At 37.9% G+C, this 19,965-nt stretch overlaps 1 protein-coding gene across 4 annotated transcripts in view; it reads left to right on the forward strand.

The window, feature by feature from the left end:
• The window catches only part of BRF1 (BRF1 RNA polymerase III transcription initiation factor subunit), a 177,126-nt gene that overhangs the window by 58,990 nt on the left and 98,171 nt on the right, over nt 1–19,965 (forward strand). For 2 of the 4 annotated variants that reach the window (XM_030033144.2, XM_030033139.2), the window contains one exon: nt 12,288–12,319. The exons of 1 other annotated variant lie outside the window; for it this stretch is intronic. In XM_030033144.2, the coding sequence (XP_029889004.1) occupies nt 12,288–12,319 (32 nt within the window). Of the gene's footprint in view, nt 1–5,382; nt 5,389–12,287; nt 12,320–19,965 lie in introns of those variants that run through there. One more of the 4 variants, XM_041127200.1, reaches the window with a different exon arrangement.

The following is a 19,965-nucleotide window of genomic DNA, read 5'->3' on the forward strand; positions in this document are numbered from 1 at the left end:
GCCTGTACTGTAGCAAGGGGTTACTACTCTGTCTTAGGTGTGAGACTTTTCGAGAAATGCAAAGACAGATGCAGCTCCTGTCAGCCTGGTTCTCCAACTTGCTAAGATCCCTCTAAAAGGCAACCCCACCTTCTGATGTATTGACGGCTCTCCCAGCTTGGTGTCATCTGCATACTTGCCTAGGGTGCCCTCTGCCTTGGTGTCTAATTGCTAATCAAGACAGTGTTGCCCCCCGAGGGATGCTTGTAGTAACTGTCTGCTAGTTGGACTTTGTACTATTAATCACAGCCCGTCAAACTTGGCAGTCCAGCCAATTTTATGCTTACCTTCTAGGCCAGCTAGCCAAACCACGATGTTTCAACAATTTGTCTTTAAGAACACCATGGCAGTCCATGTCTTCAGCTTTGCTGAAGTCAAAATAAGCAGCATCCACCGCGGTGCCAGTTTCCCCTGAGCCCTTGTCCGTTAGGGTGCCCTGTAAAACTGATGGGTAGGTGATGCTTTGCTCAGGGGTGCAGCTGAACTGTCTTTCCACTTGGCAGTTTAAGTGTTTGGCTAGTGCTCTGTATGGAGAATTTCTCTTTGCTCAGAGTCCAGAGAGATCCGTCTTCTGATGGGTGACACAATGACAGGTGCTCACTGATTCTTCTTTTTTTTTTTAAGGCTGGTGACTAAAGCCTCTTCCTGACTTGCAGAAACCCCAGATTTGCTTCTGTAAGGGGAGTTAAAAGCCAAGAGGGTAGTCAGGGCCAAATGCTGCCTGTTCTCCTTTTGAAGCTGCTGTTGCTGTGCAATCTGGAACGCAAGAATTGCGGGGTCAGGAGAACAGCAAACAAATAGAAGCTTTTGTAGGTGAATGGACAGGCTTTGAGCGGGTGTATACCTACTTCAGCTTCTTTCTCTCAGGTTATTTCTGTTGTTTCTTTATTTTTTTAACTAACGTATTTATTGTATATGATTATATTGACCTAATATGTAAACAGTTCTGGCAGCAGGACTGTAACTCCAGTTTGCTTCCTCCTAGCTGAGAGTCCTGGTGATGGAGCTGTAGAATTTACAGCATTTTATGGAGAAGGTCAGTATTACAATCCCCATCTTCTGGTTGGAGAAGCTGAGGCACAGAAGGGAAACAAAATGACTTCCTCATCAAGGCAGTAATATGATGTAGATATGTTTGTGTCCCATGTGCATCTATACCTCATACTGCTGCCTCCCACATCTAGGAGTCCTGTTCTACATACTACTCTCCTATTTGATTTTGCTAAGACCCTGGAATATACTTTTCCAAATATATTGGCCAAAACCCTTGGAATTTTTAGCTAAAATTGTGAAGAGGAGCAAGTTCTGCAGGCTCACTAGCTCTGGTGTTGTACTGAGCTTGTTATCAAAATCGTAGACTGAATTTGTAAGTCTCAGTGGTGGAGAAAAAAAGTTATCATTTTTCTTGAAAGCTTTGCAAATATGACACAATCAGTGAGCAGCTGTAAACACGAGACCCACAATAGCATTCTTGGTTGTTGTTCAGGGCAGAGCTGTATTTTAGGAGCTTGCTGTCAGCGCAGTAGAATATTTGAAATTACACTTCTAGGTTACAATAAAACTACTGCAAGACTGTGTGAAAGGAGTCTAAGGAGATCTTTCCCAGCATATCACTGGCAGTTTTTATTTTCCCAGAGGCAGATGATATGTACATCATTACTGATTTTTTTTTCTTTCTCTCATAAAGAATTCCAGCAGCTGAGATAAGTTTACAGCTTCTTAAAAACTGATAATGAAAGAGCAGTCTCTGTGCTGTAAGAGAGACAGGAGATAAGTGCTTGCCATTGCTACAGCATTCAAAAGAAGATAATACAGGGATAAAAGTTTAAAATGACACTTCAGGAAAATATTCCTCATTTTCCATCTTGATTAAAACCATTTAATGAAGGTTGTTAACTTTTAAGAACGTGAGAAATGCCATTTGCAAGTAAATAAACTTCTCTGTGTTCGCTAACTGATGCTGTGCAACATCATCTTGTGATGCTTCGGGAGTTCCTACTTACGTGAAGTAAATATTGACAGTAATGCCAAGAGAATTGCAGTATCCGTGACAAATGGACAACTGCAGCAGATTGCTTAGCGAAGACCTGAGTTTTCATGAGGATATCGGTATGTGTATTCTGGCCCCTTCCTACCCGCCTCTCCCCGCCCCACACCTTGCCCCAGTAAAAGGTTTTCCTTTTGCTCCTTAAGGATCCCTTCATAAAGATGAGTAACCAATAAACAAGGAGTTGACACTTTCTTTATCTTTTGTAACACTGAGAATTGATATGTGTATTTACAAAGTGATTTTAGAGCAAATTGGTGCAAAATCGAATTAAATATTAAACTGAATAAAGGATTTTAAAGTTACTATAGGAGCTTCTTAGCCATGTGTTTTAGATAATAGAGGCATGAAAATTAGAACTGGCATACTTGAAAGGAGGGACTGAATCTGTGATGTGCATTGCATTTCCTTCTTATAAGGAGCTCAGGACGTCACTTAGCTCTTAAGCCCTTTTTGCATGTTTTGGACAGGGGAACAAATTTCTATTTTGATTTGCATATCATAAACCCACTCGTTGGATCAGGATGTTGCATTAAGACAGGAGGTAGCTTGGGTCTTTCAAAGGCAGGGAGATGGTCTGAAAAATAATTGTTGGCCATAAAGTTAGTTACCTGCTGGGAGATTACAGCTGAAATACATTTGTTTATCTGACCCTTTGGAGAGACTTGGGAACCCCAGAGTCAAAATGTGTATTATAATAGTAAGATGATCAGAAGATTTCAGAGCATTTTACCAAGGAAAGAGAAACTATTGTTTTCATTATAAAAACATGATAAAGAAAGATGAAATGTTTTTTGTGGGACAGTGGCAAAAATGGAAACAGAAACCCAGTGTCCTGAGGCACAGCCTGGAGTCCCTCTGGGCTATGCATTTCAATTTCTTGGGAAAAACTGATTCCCAAAGTGAAGCATTTATTTCCCACCCTTTCGTGTAGCTAAAATACAAAGTGTTTCAAATGCCTGTGACTGTATTTTCCCTGCTGAATAGATCATCTCAAAGGTTTATTCTCATAATTGAACTCTCAGAAAAGTTAGCTACCTTAAAATCTCAGATAGGTTGTCTTTCTTTCCTGCTGTGTAAACTCCTCCCTCCACCTGCTGTATGATATTGTTCGAGGACCAAATTTAATCTCTTTCTAGGGGCAACTTTTCAAGATGTAAATTTGTTTTAAATTTAAAATCCAGTGTATTATGTCCTTGAAGGGGAATGTGTCATGTTGAGAATTGCATCCATTTGTCTCTAGCCCTGAAAGGTATTTAAAATTGGTATTTGATATTTTTAAAGGTAGAAAAGTTATTGCAGTTCTCTTTTTTTGTTGTTGTTGTTTGGTTGGTTTTGTTTTTGTTGTTCTTGAGCCCTGTTCAGTTGGGCTCTCAGGAAGTGAAGGTATCTTCTCACCCTGCCAGTGAGAGCTAAATGTAATCTCTCCTTTGTGCATTGCTGCAAAGTAGAAGTGAAGACATGGTTGCATATTGCATCTTGTCCACAGGCTGGTAAATTCAAATGTGCCAGCTCAGTTGCTTCTGTGTGTTATTGTATCCCAAGATACCTGCATAACTGTCCAAGGAGGTAATGCAAGTTTTCTACTCCCATACTGCTAAATAAACCTCCCTTGGACACTCTTACAGTGGTACTCTAAAGCATAGCCTGTGCAAGATGCATTATTCTATATTTGGTAAAATGCTTTATTAGTAACTCATTAGGGATAAGCTGCTATTTATGAACCATAAGGCAAGCCAAGTTTAGAAAATGTAACTCTCTTTAATAAAAAAAAAAAATTCCGTATACCTCTGTGCTGTTATGACTTATGTAGGTTTCTGCTACAATCAACATGTAGAAATCTTTTTTATATTTAGTGTAGGCATTTCTTAAAGTGAAAGCATGGGTCGAGGATTTTTCAACCCACCAATGTGGTGCATCAGTTTAGCTCTATGTTTTCCTATTTATTTTAGTGAAAATGACTAAACCAGACTGCTTTGAGGAGTTCAGCCAGTTTAAAAGTGGTGTGTTATACTGACTTCCAAGCACTGCTGATAAACTAGTCCTAAGCACCCAGTTTTCAGGCTCCATGCCGCCCTTAAGTTCTGTAACAAAGATAGGTGACTGGGGAAGTTATCGTGAGTTACTGTAATGCCTTTAATCAAACTTGCTTTGGTTACTACAAGACTAGTAATTAACAGTTTGGTAGCATTTGTGAAAGTGTTCCTACCTCCGTGTCCCAGGAGAGAGCTGGCCACATCCATGAAGCCATTATGCCTGGTGTTTTCCAATGGAGTGCTGTAGGTGTGAGGGAGGGTGGGAATGCAGAGAGCTCTCCTGCCTGCCGAGGTGAGGTTTTCTGATCAACAGGAATACACCATGAGGGGGGAAGGTATTCCTGTACTGCCTGCTTTCTGAATACAAGGGCTCCCTTTGGTGCATGGCAGTTAAGTATCCAGTTCAAGTAATGAAAGAGGTTTCTACAGGTATGTGCCTACAGGCATCTGATACAGAAGGGTTTATTCTGTCATTATGTTATATGTCATATGCTGGTATGATTCTCTTAAAGGCCTTTGAGAATGGGAAATTTAACACATCCGATTGTTGTACTTCCCACCAAAGGCCATTAAGGAGTCAGCAGCCTCAGAATGGCAGGGATTCAATTCATTTTTTTTAAGCTATACTTTTTCTTAAAATAAAGGCTCTAGTGTCAGAAATTTTCTGCTAAATGAGTGGCACTGTTTTACATGTAAGATATTAGATAATGCCTATGCACGGATAAATCAAGTTCACTTATACTGACAGGAAAGCAGCATCTGAGCTTCTGTGCAAACTCTGCCATGACCCAGTGCTGGGTACAGCAGCTGCCATGCTCCCATCCCAGCAATGGTCTGTTGAGATAATTCTCCGAGGAGCATTTAATACCAGTGCATTAGACTCTGTATGGGTATGAAAGCAAAGACGTAACGCTTGGCTTCTAACATGGAAAATGTAAAACACTCTGTATCTCCAGAATTTGGTTTTGTTCTGGTTTAATTGAGCACTGTAGTGCTACTTTTTGAAAAGTATAGCTGGGTGTTTACTGTGGGTAAACCAGAGCAGTACTATGATGAACTTTGGCACAGGAACTGTGTATGTACTTAAAACAAGGAAGGTGTTACCAGTTTTGTAAGGTTTTAGTTTACTATAAAGCAGTTACTCTGCAGTCTTTTGCTCCTTATTTGTTTTAAGGTTTCTTTTTCAGATAAGGTAGGTCTTTGTGTTTTGGAGCAAGCTGGGGAGAACTCTGCAAACAGTGTTTCTTTAAAGAGAAATTTGAGAAGGTGGGATGGGTGACTGAGAGATTGTCTCAGGCTCTAGTTTTGATGAGTGCTTTAAGCCAGTGTGAGCTGGCACAGCTTCAGAAAGAAGTCATCTTGCTTTGCCCTTGCCTGCTCGGTCCTCCCCCAGTCATCCCCTGCCTTCTGTCAGCCCAGGTGTTGGTGCAGTTACATGTGAACTGGGGAGTTAATTCAGCTGAAAGGTGGGGGGGGAGAAGAAAATATTTATTTTGGACAGTTCCCTACACTGGTTTGCCATGTTACTACACAAATAGCAGCCCAGGGGAGGGGGTGGTAGTGGGCCAGAATCAAGCCAGTTTGGGGCAGGCTGGATGAGATTATTGTTTGAGGTGTGGGGTTTTTTTTTTTTTTTCTTTATTCTTTTTTCCCTTTTTTTTTTTAATCTTTCCTTTTTTTTTTTTTTCATCTTTCCTAACTCTTCCATTTGGAGTTTTCTGAAAAGCACAGTGTCAAGCTCATGACAGTGCTGGTTTTCCTTTGCCACCTCTAAGCAGGCAGTGATTTTTCTCTGCTTCTAGTTTCTGTCACTTCTCTGTCTCAGCCAGCTGCTTCACATTTCCAAACGTGTGTGTTGCTGCTGTGCTGAATACCCGATTGTCATCTCAGAATAGTTCTTCCAAATCTGCACCTCTGAGTTCTGTGAAAGTTTTCTTTCACTGTTGGTACAATAGTCATAACCTTTACAGACTTGGACACAGGGAAAAGAGAGTGAACTGAACTCCTTTATGTTTACTTAAATCTTTACTGTTGGTATCCTCCTTCCCAGCTGCTTTTTTTATGTCCACTTTATCAAATGTTCATTCTGTGCAGATTTTTGGACTGTGCAATTTCGTACCTGCTTATGTGTTTGAACTCTTTTCAGATACAGGATGTTTTCTGCAATGATTTTACTATTTACTCTTGTTTCTTTTTTCCTTGCAGCTTGAGCTTTGCTCCTTTCCGGGTGCCTCTCCCATTCTTGTCTGCCAACCCCACTCTTCTTTCAAGTTCTTCCTTAAACCTTGCTTCTCCTAGCAACCTCTCTTGTTTTCACTCACCAGCGCTTGTTCAATTTACTGTTCAGGGGACAGGGTCTCTCTTTCTTATTTGGAGACTTTTTGTTGTTTGAATATAGCCAACTGTTATTTATACATGGTCACATCATTCAGGTTGAAGATTAACCTCACATCTCTCAAAACTTTAAAATTAATATTTACATTTTCATTCTATTCCTAAATTTTCTTCTCCCAAAGTAAATATACTAACTAGATTATCTTTCAGTAGCTTAGTATGGATATTCTTTTCGTATTTTATCCATCTGATACCATGAATAATTACGAGTTGACTGTACAAGCACTTTGGGACAAGAAATGTATTTTATTTTTTTTTACTTTTTTTTGGTTGTGTTGCGCTGTGTTATAAATTTACCTGTGACTATGTAAATACTTTGCAATATCCCACAAAGCAGGTTATTTACTTAAAGTCAGTAACACTAGGAATACAGCCTAGTCCCAATCCTTTGAAGACCATATTCTCTAAGGGCAGTGTTTTCAAAAGTGCTGAACGCTCGCTGCATATTCAGCTAGCCTGGCATGCTTTTGAAAATGTTCCTCTAAATGGGAATGACTCTGAAGACAATTATTAAGAAAAGCTACAGCATTAATTTAGTAAAGACTGAACTGTACATGCATTGGGGAGTCTGAAGGTTAATGTAGCTCTCAGGCGTTGGATCCATCCAGTCTAACCGGCTGTGGCGCCAGTCAGCAGCCCAGTTGCCCTAGATTTTGTCTGCAGTCACTGCAGGTAGAGAAAGGGAGGACTGGTGTCAGAGGCTAATTCAGACCTTAGGTGAGCCAGAAAGCTACACTTCTAACCCTTTCAGTTAACAGCATGAAATCAGGCAGGCTGAATGCAGCCCGAAATGCCTGTCTTCTTTTTAATAATCTGCCTAGGTGGTTGTATGATGCTTAATTACTGCCACTGACTTTGTCTTAACTATGAAGATAGTGATGTTCCACATGCTGAAAGGGAACTGCTAGAGAAACATCCTGATTTACCTGGGGAAGAAGTTCAGCACTGTTTTTGTCCTTAAGTTGGGGATTTTAGAGTACAGAATAAAGAAAAATACAGTTTTACGAAACGCAGATATGCAGCTGTGTGCAAAGAAGGAAAAAATCCCCACAGACCAAAATGCAATTCTTTTTTTATCATGAATTGATCTACACATAAATAAAGATAGCTTTTTATAAAAATGGCATTTGTGCTTACCAGTTTGATTTGTTAAATGCTGTTTTTGTTTGTATACTTGAGTGCAGCCTGTGCTATGTGGACTTCTTTGCATAGACAAAATTGCAAACTTAAAAAACTTTGGAAACTGGCTCTGTAGGATTTCAGCCTCAAGGCAAAGCTTTTATCAGAGGTATCAGAAATGAGTTTTCTACAAAAGAATTGGGTTTGGTTATTTCCTAATTGTTTTAGTTCAGTGTCATTGGGAAGAGAAATGTTTACTTTGAACAGTGCTCTCAGTCAGTTTTAATTAATTGCTAATTAAAATGGTGAAAGTTTGTAAAGCAGCAGAGATATAATCGTGATAAATCATAATCAGAAATCACTTGGTGTATGACAGTATGGAAAGGGAAGTTTGTGAATTGGGTGTTGAGCTGAAAGGTGGAAAACTGGGTTCAGGGCCAGCCAAATGCTGTCACTAGTTTTTCTCCCCTGGTATCACTCCACTTCTATATCCACCCTCCCTTTTGTCTATTTCCATATGTTTGTTATTGTAGGTGCTTCTGGGAAATTCCCATCTCTCACAGAGCTTATACAGAACCCTAACATTGAAAGTGAAAATATTTCATTTCATTTAGAACTTGAGAAAAATTTGTTTTAATATTCAGAAAATTTTTTTGCTTTTCAGTCAGATTTCCTGTTAAGCTTTGCTTTTTTGTTTGCAGCCAGCTGAATTGCTCTTGTTGAGTACAGAGAGTGACTTTATGTTTACCTATTTTGTATATTTAATGGATCTGGTTTTAGTTTTTGTTAGAAACAGAAAGCATTTTAGCTTCAACTGAAAAAAGGTAACGCTTCATTAGTGGACAGCACGGCTCTTATGGATGTCAGATTTCTGCTGAGTGGCTTGTAGTCATGATTCCTTGGCATTGGTCCTCTTTCTGTGGTATGGCTGATTTTGTAGTAAGCTTGTAAAAAAAAGTAAAAAAAGTTCTGAGGGTAACTTATGAAAACTAACTAACTAAAATAAATACTAGATCTCTGTATTCTCCGTGCTGCTTATATGTGCCTGTATCTCCCAGATATGACATGCTACATAGTGGAATAATTTTGACTCAGTAGCATGAAATGATCTGTTTGAAGGTTTCCTGATTATTGTAGACTGTCAGACACTAAAATAAAGGTTTTTTTTTTTTTATTTAGGAGGGTTAACAACTCTGTTGTAAATTATTGTTATTTTAAAAGCATCTTCCACAATTTGTTCCTGCATCTCTACATACAACTTTGGCAAATGGCAGTTTTGACTCCTGCTACATGTTAATATTGAAAACCAAGGGGATTTTGCTGCATGTAAGTACTTTAGGATTGCTGGAATATGTAAAATGTAGGTTTGTCTGAAGGACAAATGAATGCTTGTTTTGGTATTTTAGGTTTTAGGTTTCCAGTACTATTCATTTCACCATGAACTTTTGTTTCCTCTGGTGCTGAGAATGAGATCATTATTGCTGTGATTCATGGTGCTCTCACATTATCCACAGATTACTAGATTATAAAGGCAGAAAGGGAGCATTCTGGCCACTCGGTCTGACCTCTTGCATCACGTTGGTCAAAGGATTCCCTTGAATTAAGTCTTTTGAAGTAAAGCCTTTAGACTCATCTCATTTTGATTTAAAAGTTTCTAGTGATGGAAGTCAATTGCATACCTTGGTGAACTCAGTTTAAAGAATAAACAGCAAAGGAAAACAGTTGAAACTGTTAACGCTTTTTTCTCACCCCCCCTTCTTTTTTAAATTGGGTGCATTTATAACTTAAGTCCTCTTGTGTTTATGTCCTGTTATTTTGTATATCTACAATATCAGTATCTTTCTATCCCTTTGAGAACTTCTGCATGTGCTAGCAGTCTCCATATGTAAAATTATCATTGTTTTCTTTCAACCTCAAAGAAAACATTTCTCTTATGATTGTATAATTTTTGAATACATATTAAGTATTATCTGCTGTTTTCAGCTGTTGTTGTATGTTCTCCTGAACTGTTCCAACTCTGAAAAGGAGTTTGAAAACAACTGCCTGTTTTTACAACTACTTCCTGCTGATAATTGTGCTCACAATATTCACAGTAAAGGCCAACCCATTGCTACTGCATGACTCAAATTTCCCCTTTGCTTTTGCTTTGCTGTAGCAGCTACACATCTAATCAGGGAGAGAGATTGCTGGAGGCTACCTTAAATGAAATCCAGAAATGCCACATTTTTACTGTGACCTTTGCTTACAATTTCAGTGGACACTTGAGCTAACTTCTCTAAGGAGCAAAGCAACTCTATGTTAAAGCATCTATAGTGTAGCTCTAAATTGCTTCACAGTTGCCCGAACCCTGCAAGTGGATTTCCCAGCTTCTTAGCTCTAATCTTGTGTCATTATAAATGCATGCAGTGCTCTCTATTTCTTCTTACTTGGACAAAAAGGTGTTGATTTTTGTTTTTTTGTTGGGTTTTTTTTTTTTTTTTCCTATTAATAAAGCCTGAGCACTTGTAGTGTGTTATTAAGTTTAGGTCTTCCACCAAAGTGTTTTTAACATTTTGCGGAAGATGAAGAATACTTTGGTATACAGATTTCATGACTGTAACTGAAATGCCTAGGTAGGAAAAGCAGCATTCTGGCTCACCTAAGATCTGAATTAGCATTTGGGACTGATGCTCTCTTTCTGACTCATCCTCTGTCTCCAGTGACAGCAGACAGACTCTAGGACCACTCAGTTGCTCCCTTTGGTGCCTCAGTAACCTATGAGCTGCTTTTCTTTTGGTAGTTTGTTGTTGGTTTGGGGTCTTTTTTGGTGTGGTGTTTTGGTTTTTTTGTTTGGTTGTTTTTTTTTTTTTCCCTAAATTGTGATGAAATCTACTAGATATGAGTGATAATTTTAGTTTATCTCAGTGGTGAAGGTATCTCAGGGTGGGCATAGGGTAACCAGACACTTCAAGTCAGTAACAAGCTAGGAACATTTTCAGACCTAGAATATTTCTCAAGCATAAAATTAGTGTAGCTATTTCTTCCTAGATCTGTTTGATGAGCTGACAGTTATTATGGTTCCTTGGCAATTGCATTGTTAAAGTCTTCCCAATTTTCTCCTTCCTCACTACTTTGACCAAACAGTTACATTGAATTCAGTATTGCTCTGTGTAGGTTTCTAAACTGTATATTTTACAGATTGTTTTTGTTAGCGATTTTCTTACTGTGTTAAAATTTAAGATTACTTTAATGTCTTGCATAATATTATCTATAATGGATTTTGGATTTTTTTCAGAGACATACTGAGTTTTCAGCTAATTAAATATCCAGCTCTGCTGTGGTTTTTTTAAATGCTAAAATTAACTTTCACCAAATAATATTAACATAATGTATTGAATTTTGTAACAAATTTGGAGTACTAAATTCATACAATTTCAAATGCAAACTAAGGCTAGAAATGCTCAAGGATAAAAATTCTTAGCAAGGCCAATGTTTATGCATAAATGGATTACGTTATCTGAATTATTCTCCTTCCATGACTGATAATATTTGGGAGAAACATGTACTGTATTACTCTGGCATACTTTTAAGAACATACGCTGATACTTGTCACCACCATGTACCAAACTATACTGACTTCCCTATATGTTTTTTTTTAATACTGGATTTCATAACAAATTGCTACTTACACAAATGCACGTACACCCCTGCATACGTTTTCCTTGCCTGCCTCACACTCTCTCTCTCTCCTTCTTTTGCACTTTACTTTGACACTCCTTTTAATGGTAAAACCAGAACCCTTTTACGATGTTTAAGCCACACCTGAGTAGCTGATAGGAGATCCGGCATGTGTTCATTACTTTGATAGCAGTGAGAAGGCTACCTTTGCACCTTAAGCTTAATGGTTTTTGGTTTTTTTCTTTTTCTTTTATTGTTAAGACAATATATTTATAAGTGTGCTTACATTCAGTAAAATCTAATGGAAACTTGTAGCGGTTTTGGCTTTTTTTTAGCTATTACGAGTTCCAAGTGTGTCCATGATGCGTAGTAGACAGTGACCTAATGTTTTTGCAGCAGCATAGGATGTGATGGAGGGAGTGAAAACTCAAAGGTTACAGCTGATTTTCTTGGTCAGAGAAGAGAGTAGCCAAAGTGGCTTTCTCTTCCAAGCTCTTTGACAGGTCCTTATAGAAGAGGACAGAAGAAACTTATTGCAGTTTTCTTAGTTTGCTCTTCCATCTGTTTTTCTGGGATCCTGGGCTCCTAAGCTGACATAGGAGACTGATGACGCTTTATGTTCTTAAATGAAGTGTAATAAGAGTATTCTATCTTGCTGCTATTATTGTTCTTTGTTTTCGTTGGGTCTTTCTTAGGCTGCAGTATATGGTGAATATTCTAAGTCACGCAAGATGTTGGCTTTTTCTTTGAGACCATCACTCCACATAGACAACTTGTACAGTAAATGCAGTTGGTGCTGGCAGGATTTTCTGGGGAGCTGAACTGTTAGGTGGATGCTGGCTGTTAGCAGAAGTGGTGCATCCAAGAACCTAGTCTGTATTTGGTTTCTTTGACAGTTAAACCTGGGTTTATTTCTTCCTTTTTTTGTGTTGCTAATGAAATTAAGAAACAATGTCACATTCAACAAGCATGTGTATTCCTTGACTTCTTCACAGACATGTTACTTGACCTCAGTGACCTTCTTCAGGTATTGTATCTTTTTTGTTTTAAACTTTTGCTGAAATGTTAAACTTTAATTGCTAGGAAAGAGCTGTCATGGGCCATTTGGGATGTTTTAATTTCTCTTTAAAAATTCCGAGTTGGAAAACTACTGGGTTTGTATATCAGAATAATTGTTTAGTGAAATTAAATGTCAAACAAATATTTTTTGCTTTTAATGTTGCAAATAATGTATCAAGAGTTACATCAGGATTCAGAGTCACTGCAATGGCAGAGGGTCATTTTTAAAACAACAGCTGTTGAAGACAGAAATAACTTTTTTTGGTAGGTAATACTGTGTAAATGGATTAGTGCACTACAGAGAGGCGTTTTATAAAATGTATTTTGAGAGAAATATGTACTTGCTCTCTATGTGGAAATAGAAATCTCTACTGACATATGCTGTCTTATGCTCATTCTCCATGTTACAACTGTTTTACATACAATGTGAGTAGGTTAGTTGCATCTATTTTTGTCCTCCCAGCTGTCTTGGTAAATGGCATCCCTCTGAAGACTATTTATTGCTTGAAGCAATCTGCTGGAATTGCAATAATCAAATGAATCTTTAATTCTTAAAATTAGTAACTTTGTTCTCTTTTCTAAATTCTTATTGAATTACTTTGATTACTTCTAACCAAATACTGCATGTGTAGAATGGGAGGTTTATTTCCTTTTAAACATAGGTGGTTTTTCATGGTGATTGTTATGAAATAGAATGATCACACTAATATGAAGAATAGTCACACAATATGAAGAAGAAGAAGAAGAAGAAGAAGAGGTATTGTATCTGTAAAAGAAAAAAAAAAGTATTGTCAGCAGGAACAGACAAGAAAGATTGAATGATTTGTCTTTTCCCCTCTATACATTCCAGCCAGAAAAGGTGTTGAGATGGGGCATGTGAGGACCAAAAGGTTAAAGAGGGGTAACTGAAGAGATGGGAGAGACAGAAATAGATTAGTAGTAGGGAAATAATCAACCCCGGAAAGAGAAAAAAATGCAAAATTTCAGTAGCAGGATCTGTATTATGCATTTAACTGTGTGAAGACTTCTGATGTGCTCTACTTTAAGGTGAATCTGAGCAAACAGGAATCTTAAATGTTATTGTTTACTGTAGCTAGCCAGAAAGTTCTGTTTAAGAACAGATAGGTGAGCTTTTCAGGTCCTAGCTTGATTTCTCCCCCACCCTGAGTTTGTTTTTAAAAAACCCCCACCACACAATGAAAAAAAACCACCCCAAACCAAACAAAAAAAAACTTGGTGGCAAAACATTTATGGCCCAGGCAGAAACCTTCAGTACATTCTGGTTTAGATCAGCCTTTGCCCACAGATTGTGTGCCTAAAAAAGAAAAGCAATTAGTTCATTAGATTGTACTATATTACCTTGAAGTGCTTTTTTTCATGGACAGCTCTCCCATCCTGAAGTTGGGATGTGAATATCATTAAAGAAGAAAGGTTGTTAGCAGTAGTAGTAGTGGCAGTGGTATTATCTTTCCAAAATACATAACTTGTTCAGACTCACTTGTACAAAATATATCATACTGGTCCAGGTAACTGTTTTTCTTGGTAAAATGAGAATGGTGTCAATCTTATGTCAGAAAAAAAAAAATCACATCTGAAAGTCTAAAAAATGAGCTACTGCTGACCTTCTCCAACTCTTGCTTAGATGCTAATAGAAAATTTTGAGATTTTTTCTTCAGAATTTTCTACTTGATGCAGCTCAGTTGCTGTGGGAGGTGGAGTGACCGGCAGGGCTGCTAATCATCTGACTGCAGGAATTTTTTGAAGAAATTTACCAAATGAAACATCCTTATGGAATGTCTTCATGGAGGCTACTGAGCTACAGAACACTTTGAAATAGGTTTCAGTACATCTGAGGGGGGAAAAAAAAAAGGCCTAACAGCCTTTCGTGTATTGCTTCATCTAAAAGCAAAACAAAAAGTAAGCTTTCTAACTCCAGCTACCAGCAAAAAAGATAAATGAAAGCCTGTGAAAAAGGCCATCCATTGCTTCCTTTTGCCATCTTGCAGCTAGAAACAATATTAGCTGTACCATTCTGCATCCCACTTAAGGCACCCTCCGCATCAGTGACCTTCAACCAGTGTCTTGCAAGCGCTGGGAGAGCTAACACTCTCTGTAGCTCACAACATAAGAAAGGTGGTAGCTAAAAGTAAGAGTAATATGAAGAAGATTTGAATCTGCTGTTACCTGCAACTCAATATTTGTTTAATGACCTATCACATTTGTGTTCTGTTTAGCTTTTTAAAAAAATTAAAAAAAAAAATATGGGGGGTGGAAATCCTAAGCGTGGCCTCTTAGGCTCTGGTCTGTACTTGTACAACCTCTCTTCCTGTCTTTATTGAGTTGCTTTGGGATTTGGTCCCCCATTCTCCACACAAAAAAAAAAAAAAAAAGCTGTCCCATATAGTGTAATATGCTTTTAGAATAGTATTATGCTGCTAAAACTTAGCAATAGAGAAGACTAATTTTCACTGTTAATGGCTGTCTGTTTAAGAAGTCATATCAGTTTTCCTCTTATACTGATGACTGAGATGTGGGAGTTTGTCATGTTCCACTGGAGAACTGCTACATTTCATAATAGTTTTTGGAGCTTCAAAATTGCTGTCATCTTGGAAAAACCAAAAATGTTGTGGTTGTGGATTGTGTTTTTTCCTTTTTTTATGTTTGTTTTGGGTTTGTTTGTTTCTTTGTTTGTTTAATTGGAAAGGCAATTTCTTTGGTATTTTTTCTCCCGTTTTATCTTCAGGTGAAATATGTCCTGTGTCTTGGAAACCTCCTGTTGAAAGTTGTGTCAGATTCAGTATGCCTCTGGTACATTTAGACTTTAAAGCATTATCTGAAATGAACTGAAAATGTCCAGACTGCTGCTACAGATCAGGCTCCTTCCTTGTGCAGAGCAGAGTCATGCTGCATGTTGATTGAGTTGGAAGGACGATCAGTCATCAGTCTCTGACAGGGAAAGTACTTGCTTATATTTTCAAATACTGCATTTTACTTGCAAATACAGTCTTTAGAGAGGTCTGTAATCAGGCCTTTTGTTTGCTTTTTTGCTAGTCCAATCTAAGTGACAGGCCTTGCTTGTTTAGGAGAGTTGCGAAGCTTGTCTAGCCTTGGCCCAACTTTTGAACAGTTTAGGTTTGCTCATCTGTTTCAGAGCACCTCATTCCTTGCACCTGGAGAACTAGTTGGCTAAAGTTTTGATCTCAGTGTGGTGAAATGCTGCCTTTCTCATCCTTGGAAATCGCAGTTTCTTTTTTAGTCTCTTGTAATCGCCAGTGTCATGGTCTTTGCAATGGGGTCATAAAATTTGGGAAGAGGTGTTGGCAGTGCTTTGATCTCCAATTTCGGCCTAGCAGAATACAATTTTTAGTGTGCTTTGTGGTGTGTCCTGCTGTTAAATAAGGCTAATGCTTACTGAAGAGATGTTAGACAGAGCCAGGCTCTTTACAGGCGCGCGTAGCAGGAGGATTAGCAGCAACAGACGTAATTAATTAAAATGAGATGTTCTGACTTGATATCAAGAAATATTGATATCAGAGCGGTTTTGAAGTCTGTGTCCATCAAGGTTTTTAAGATCCTGAGCAACCTGGTCTTTCTTGTAGCTGACCCTGCTTTGAGCAGGAGGTTGGGCTGGAGACCTGCTGAGATCCATTCCAACCTGAACTATACTACGGTTCTAGATAAGGGAAGAGGGAGCACAAGAAGTGAAAATCAGTAACTAGTACTTGCTTGGTCTAGTCCTCCTTAGGTCTCTTTTCCACTTAAAAACACAACTCTTGCCCCCTATTTCTTTATCTTCAATTTGTCTAGTCAAGTAACAGTACTTTATTGTCCAGGAGGAATTTTATTGTGAGTTATTTTTGGACACTTCTTTTTATTTATTTCTTCTACAGGCAGCACTGGCCTCCTTGATTTCTCTATGCTTGTTGCAAATTACCCTTTGACTTTCTTGCGTAGATGGTACAATAATGTTTTATTGTACTGCTGCGGTGTTGGAGGAAGAATGCTAGGACTACCACATATGTGATTAGCAAAAGTAGACTCTCCCTTCAGAGTCCCCAGACTGAAGGCAACGCTTTAAGCGTAGCATGAGAGGAAGCTGCTTAATTTTGATTTGTGTGTCTTTTTGAACTGCAGTCTGACAAGCTGGGTTTGGTACATGTTTGTAGTTTTGTGTATTGTCTTTCGAGGTTAAATGTAATGTTCTGGTTGCAATATGGATCCAAAAAATAAGAAGTTTCAGTTTATTGTGTGGAGAAGGGTAAAATAGAGTATGTTTTAAAGACTATACTCATTTGCCTCAGTTTGTAATACCCTTTGTTCATTTAAAGTTATTAACATGTTGACTGCATTTGCCTTTATTGCCCCTATGCAAATTACTATGTTGATTGAGTTAATTTAAACAACCTGGTTGGGACCTTCAGGCATTACTATACTAGAAGTGTTAATAATGAATCAAATAACCACAGGTGCCTCTTTCCCCAGCAACAGACACTCTCCTTAAAAACTCATTTGCTTTTCATGCTTGCTTAATTATTTAGGCAAGCAGCCATGGATGTTTCACAGTGTGAATTCTCATCGCGTTCCAACTGCCCGGTCTTTGTCTTTCTCAAAGACAGAATACCTTAACCACTGTCACCATTTGTAGTATTTTTCCAGAATGCCACACCATGGTCTTGAAAAGCCTTTTTGGAAATTTCTCATGGTGAAAGGGTATTGATTTATAAATTTATGGAACTTACGGTCAAGCAAAAACTTTCATTCAATGATTGCAGCTTTATTTTTTGCTACAGTCCAGAGGTAAAGTGACCTGGTAACTGTAGGAATGGGAGACTCTGTTTCCCAAAGAGAGTTTAAAATTCTGGAAGGTGTTAGACTGATGAACAGGTAAATTCCTGTGTTTCTGGAAATGAGGTATTTGTTGTTGTTTCTAAAAGTGGAAGTATATTGGTATTTGTGAACACATCAGGCATGATGTGAAAGCAAGAGGAAATTATGAAAGGGTAAGAGTCCCTATGAAAGTGTCCCTTTGAAATCAGCATCTGATGACTGACAGATGTGAAATGAAAAGACTGTGTCTCCAAAAAATACTGTGAAGGGCAAAGCTTGTAACAAGTAGAAGGATCTTTCTGTAAAGATGAAACTGAATAATTGGAAGCCATTCCTTCTCCAAATGCCCCTTTTAGCTAATATAAAGTGTTCTATAACAAGAGCAGAAATTACCTATTGGTAAAGGACAACATCTTAGAGAATCTTCAGTTCTCCTGTAAAACCTTAAGGGTAAAACCAGGCTTTTTTGCAGTGCCCTGGTGAGCACATACTTTTTGTCTGAAAGATGTCTTTCTGCTGAAGACTAGTTGTTTTTTTTAAAAAAAACCAACAACTCAGTGGCAGGTCCATATGTTTGTAAACTTACTCTGTTAAATGTGAACTGAATGTAAAATAATATGGTAAAAACTATCAGGATATGCAGATGTTTTAAGATATCCCCTCTGACAGAGGTCAACACCACTCTCCGTTGTATTAGGTGTTGATGCTCAAACCGAGTGGTTGTATCAAGTTTAGGAAATTTTAGTATCTGATGAAAGTATGCAAACAAAGAGTGCCTGTCTCATGAAAGTCTATAAAACAGTTGTTACACTTTGACAGTTTTGATTGGGGAGAGTTTGGGGAAATGCTGTTTTTCAGTATGATCCTTTTCAATTAAGAAGGGGGAAAAGAGGCCAAAGTTGATGAGGTAAGCTTTAAAGCTGCACCAATTCAAGTCTAAGCCAGAGGCATCCTTTTAGAAGGGCATTTTTGTTTATTCACCATTCTAAGGACTTATATAAAATTAGGCTTTATGAATGCAAATGTCATATGGTTCTAAATTTGGAGTGTTAAGCTTTTGATGGATTGGAGTATATGAATTTTTATAAGAAGTTCTTAATGAAGAAAGAACTAGAAATTAAAGTAGGCCTCTAAATTAATTCTCTTAATTTTCTAAACTTAATGGAGTGCAAAAAAACATACAAATGATGAGAGTGAAGAAAGACTCTATCTATATGCCTATTATATATCATATCTCATCTGTCACAGGATCTGTGTGTGTGTGCATGAGTAATAGTTGAAATTAGTGACAGCAGCATAAAATTTTAGTGAAAGGGCCTTCTTCCACTAAACCCAGAAGTTCTCAAATATCATGTTTCAGCAGTTCAATGCCATTACAGATTTCTGGGTGAGCTTTATGCCATTTTTAATTTCCCATTTATGAGAAACGCCCCAGAACCTGTGAATATCTGGTAACTTTTAAAGACGAGAAGTGTATTGTTTGAGAGGGCCTGAAGTCTCTTTTCCTACTGATTTGCCAGGAAAACTGGAAGTAATTAAATATTCCTGATTCTTTTTGTGACTTACCCTGGCATTAAAAATGTGTAAGCTTCATGAGGAAAACAATATAGAGCACGTAATCCACTGTATATTATGCTTTTTTTCTAAATTGATAGTAACCAGAAACTGCAAAGAAATGCACTTGTGATCGAAAGAAACAAATTCCCTGATGTATCATTTTGATTTGAATTTATTATTTTGTGTAAATACACTGCCTACACCTTGAAGTTGGTCATAAAACACTGATGATGTGGGTGAAGTGGAAAAGCAGGTTAGGTTTAAGTACATTACTTCTCAAATAGACTATGGATCTGGAGACTTTTAGTTAGGCCAAGGAGAGGAGGATAAACAGTCATTGAGCAATTTTATTATGCATTTGTCTTTGCTTTTAGATTTAATTCGGCACCCACTTTGATTGTTAGAACTCCACTAAAAAACCCTGCTTCATTATGCCTCTTCATACTTACTTGTTCTTTGATGATTGCATTTATGGAAAGTGCTTGGGAGGAGTCTCTTAGAGTGACATGGTTTGATGAGGACAAACACCAAGTATTTGGATATCGTGACAAAAAAAAGCCAGAAGGAGAAATACTTGTCTGAATTTGAGGGTGGTTTTTTTTCTAGACAAAAATGAAAGAACTAGATGAGTTTGTGAAGCTTGTGATGGAAACATCATATGTACTTGGCTCCACTGAAGTAACTTTATTGATTTGTGCAGTGAGATTGTCCTTGCAGACCAAGATCTAAGTGATGAGGTTTAAGATTTATAGTAACTTGGTCGGCCAACTTAGAAGGCTGAAACTACAGCCAAACCCCCATTCTTTATGTTAATAATTTTTAGACAAAAGGTCAAAACAAGCTGTTCCAAGCTAGCAGTGAATCTACAGCATCTAAAGCCAACTGAAACACTGCAGATACTTTGCTGTAGTAATGTCTGTTCTGTCTCTGTGGCTCATGGAAAGTCACATGCTCTCAAACTCCTATATGAATTACCAGATTCAGTAGGTGCTTATTTTTCTGTATAAAATTTGGTGACTTACTTCCTAGGAAATATAATTATGCAAAGGGTATATTTTGTTCACTTCCCTTCCTATAGAATAGTATTTCTATGTTGTCTGGTATTTCAGGAAAAAAAGGACAATAAAATTTAAGACTATACTTTTGTATCTTCTAGGCCAGTCCAGCCATTGGTCAGACACAACATGGAAGATATTCAACACTTTCCACTAAATATGGAATGAATTACCA

Source organism: Aquila chrysaetos, chromosome 2 (assembly GCF_900496995.4).
Source record: "Aquila chrysaetos chrysaetos chromosome 2, bAquChr1.4, whole genome shotgun sequence".
In the NCBI taxonomy this organism is placed as follows: domain Eukaryota; kingdom Metazoa; phylum Chordata; class Aves; order Accipitriformes; family Accipitridae; genus Aquila; species Aquila chrysaetos.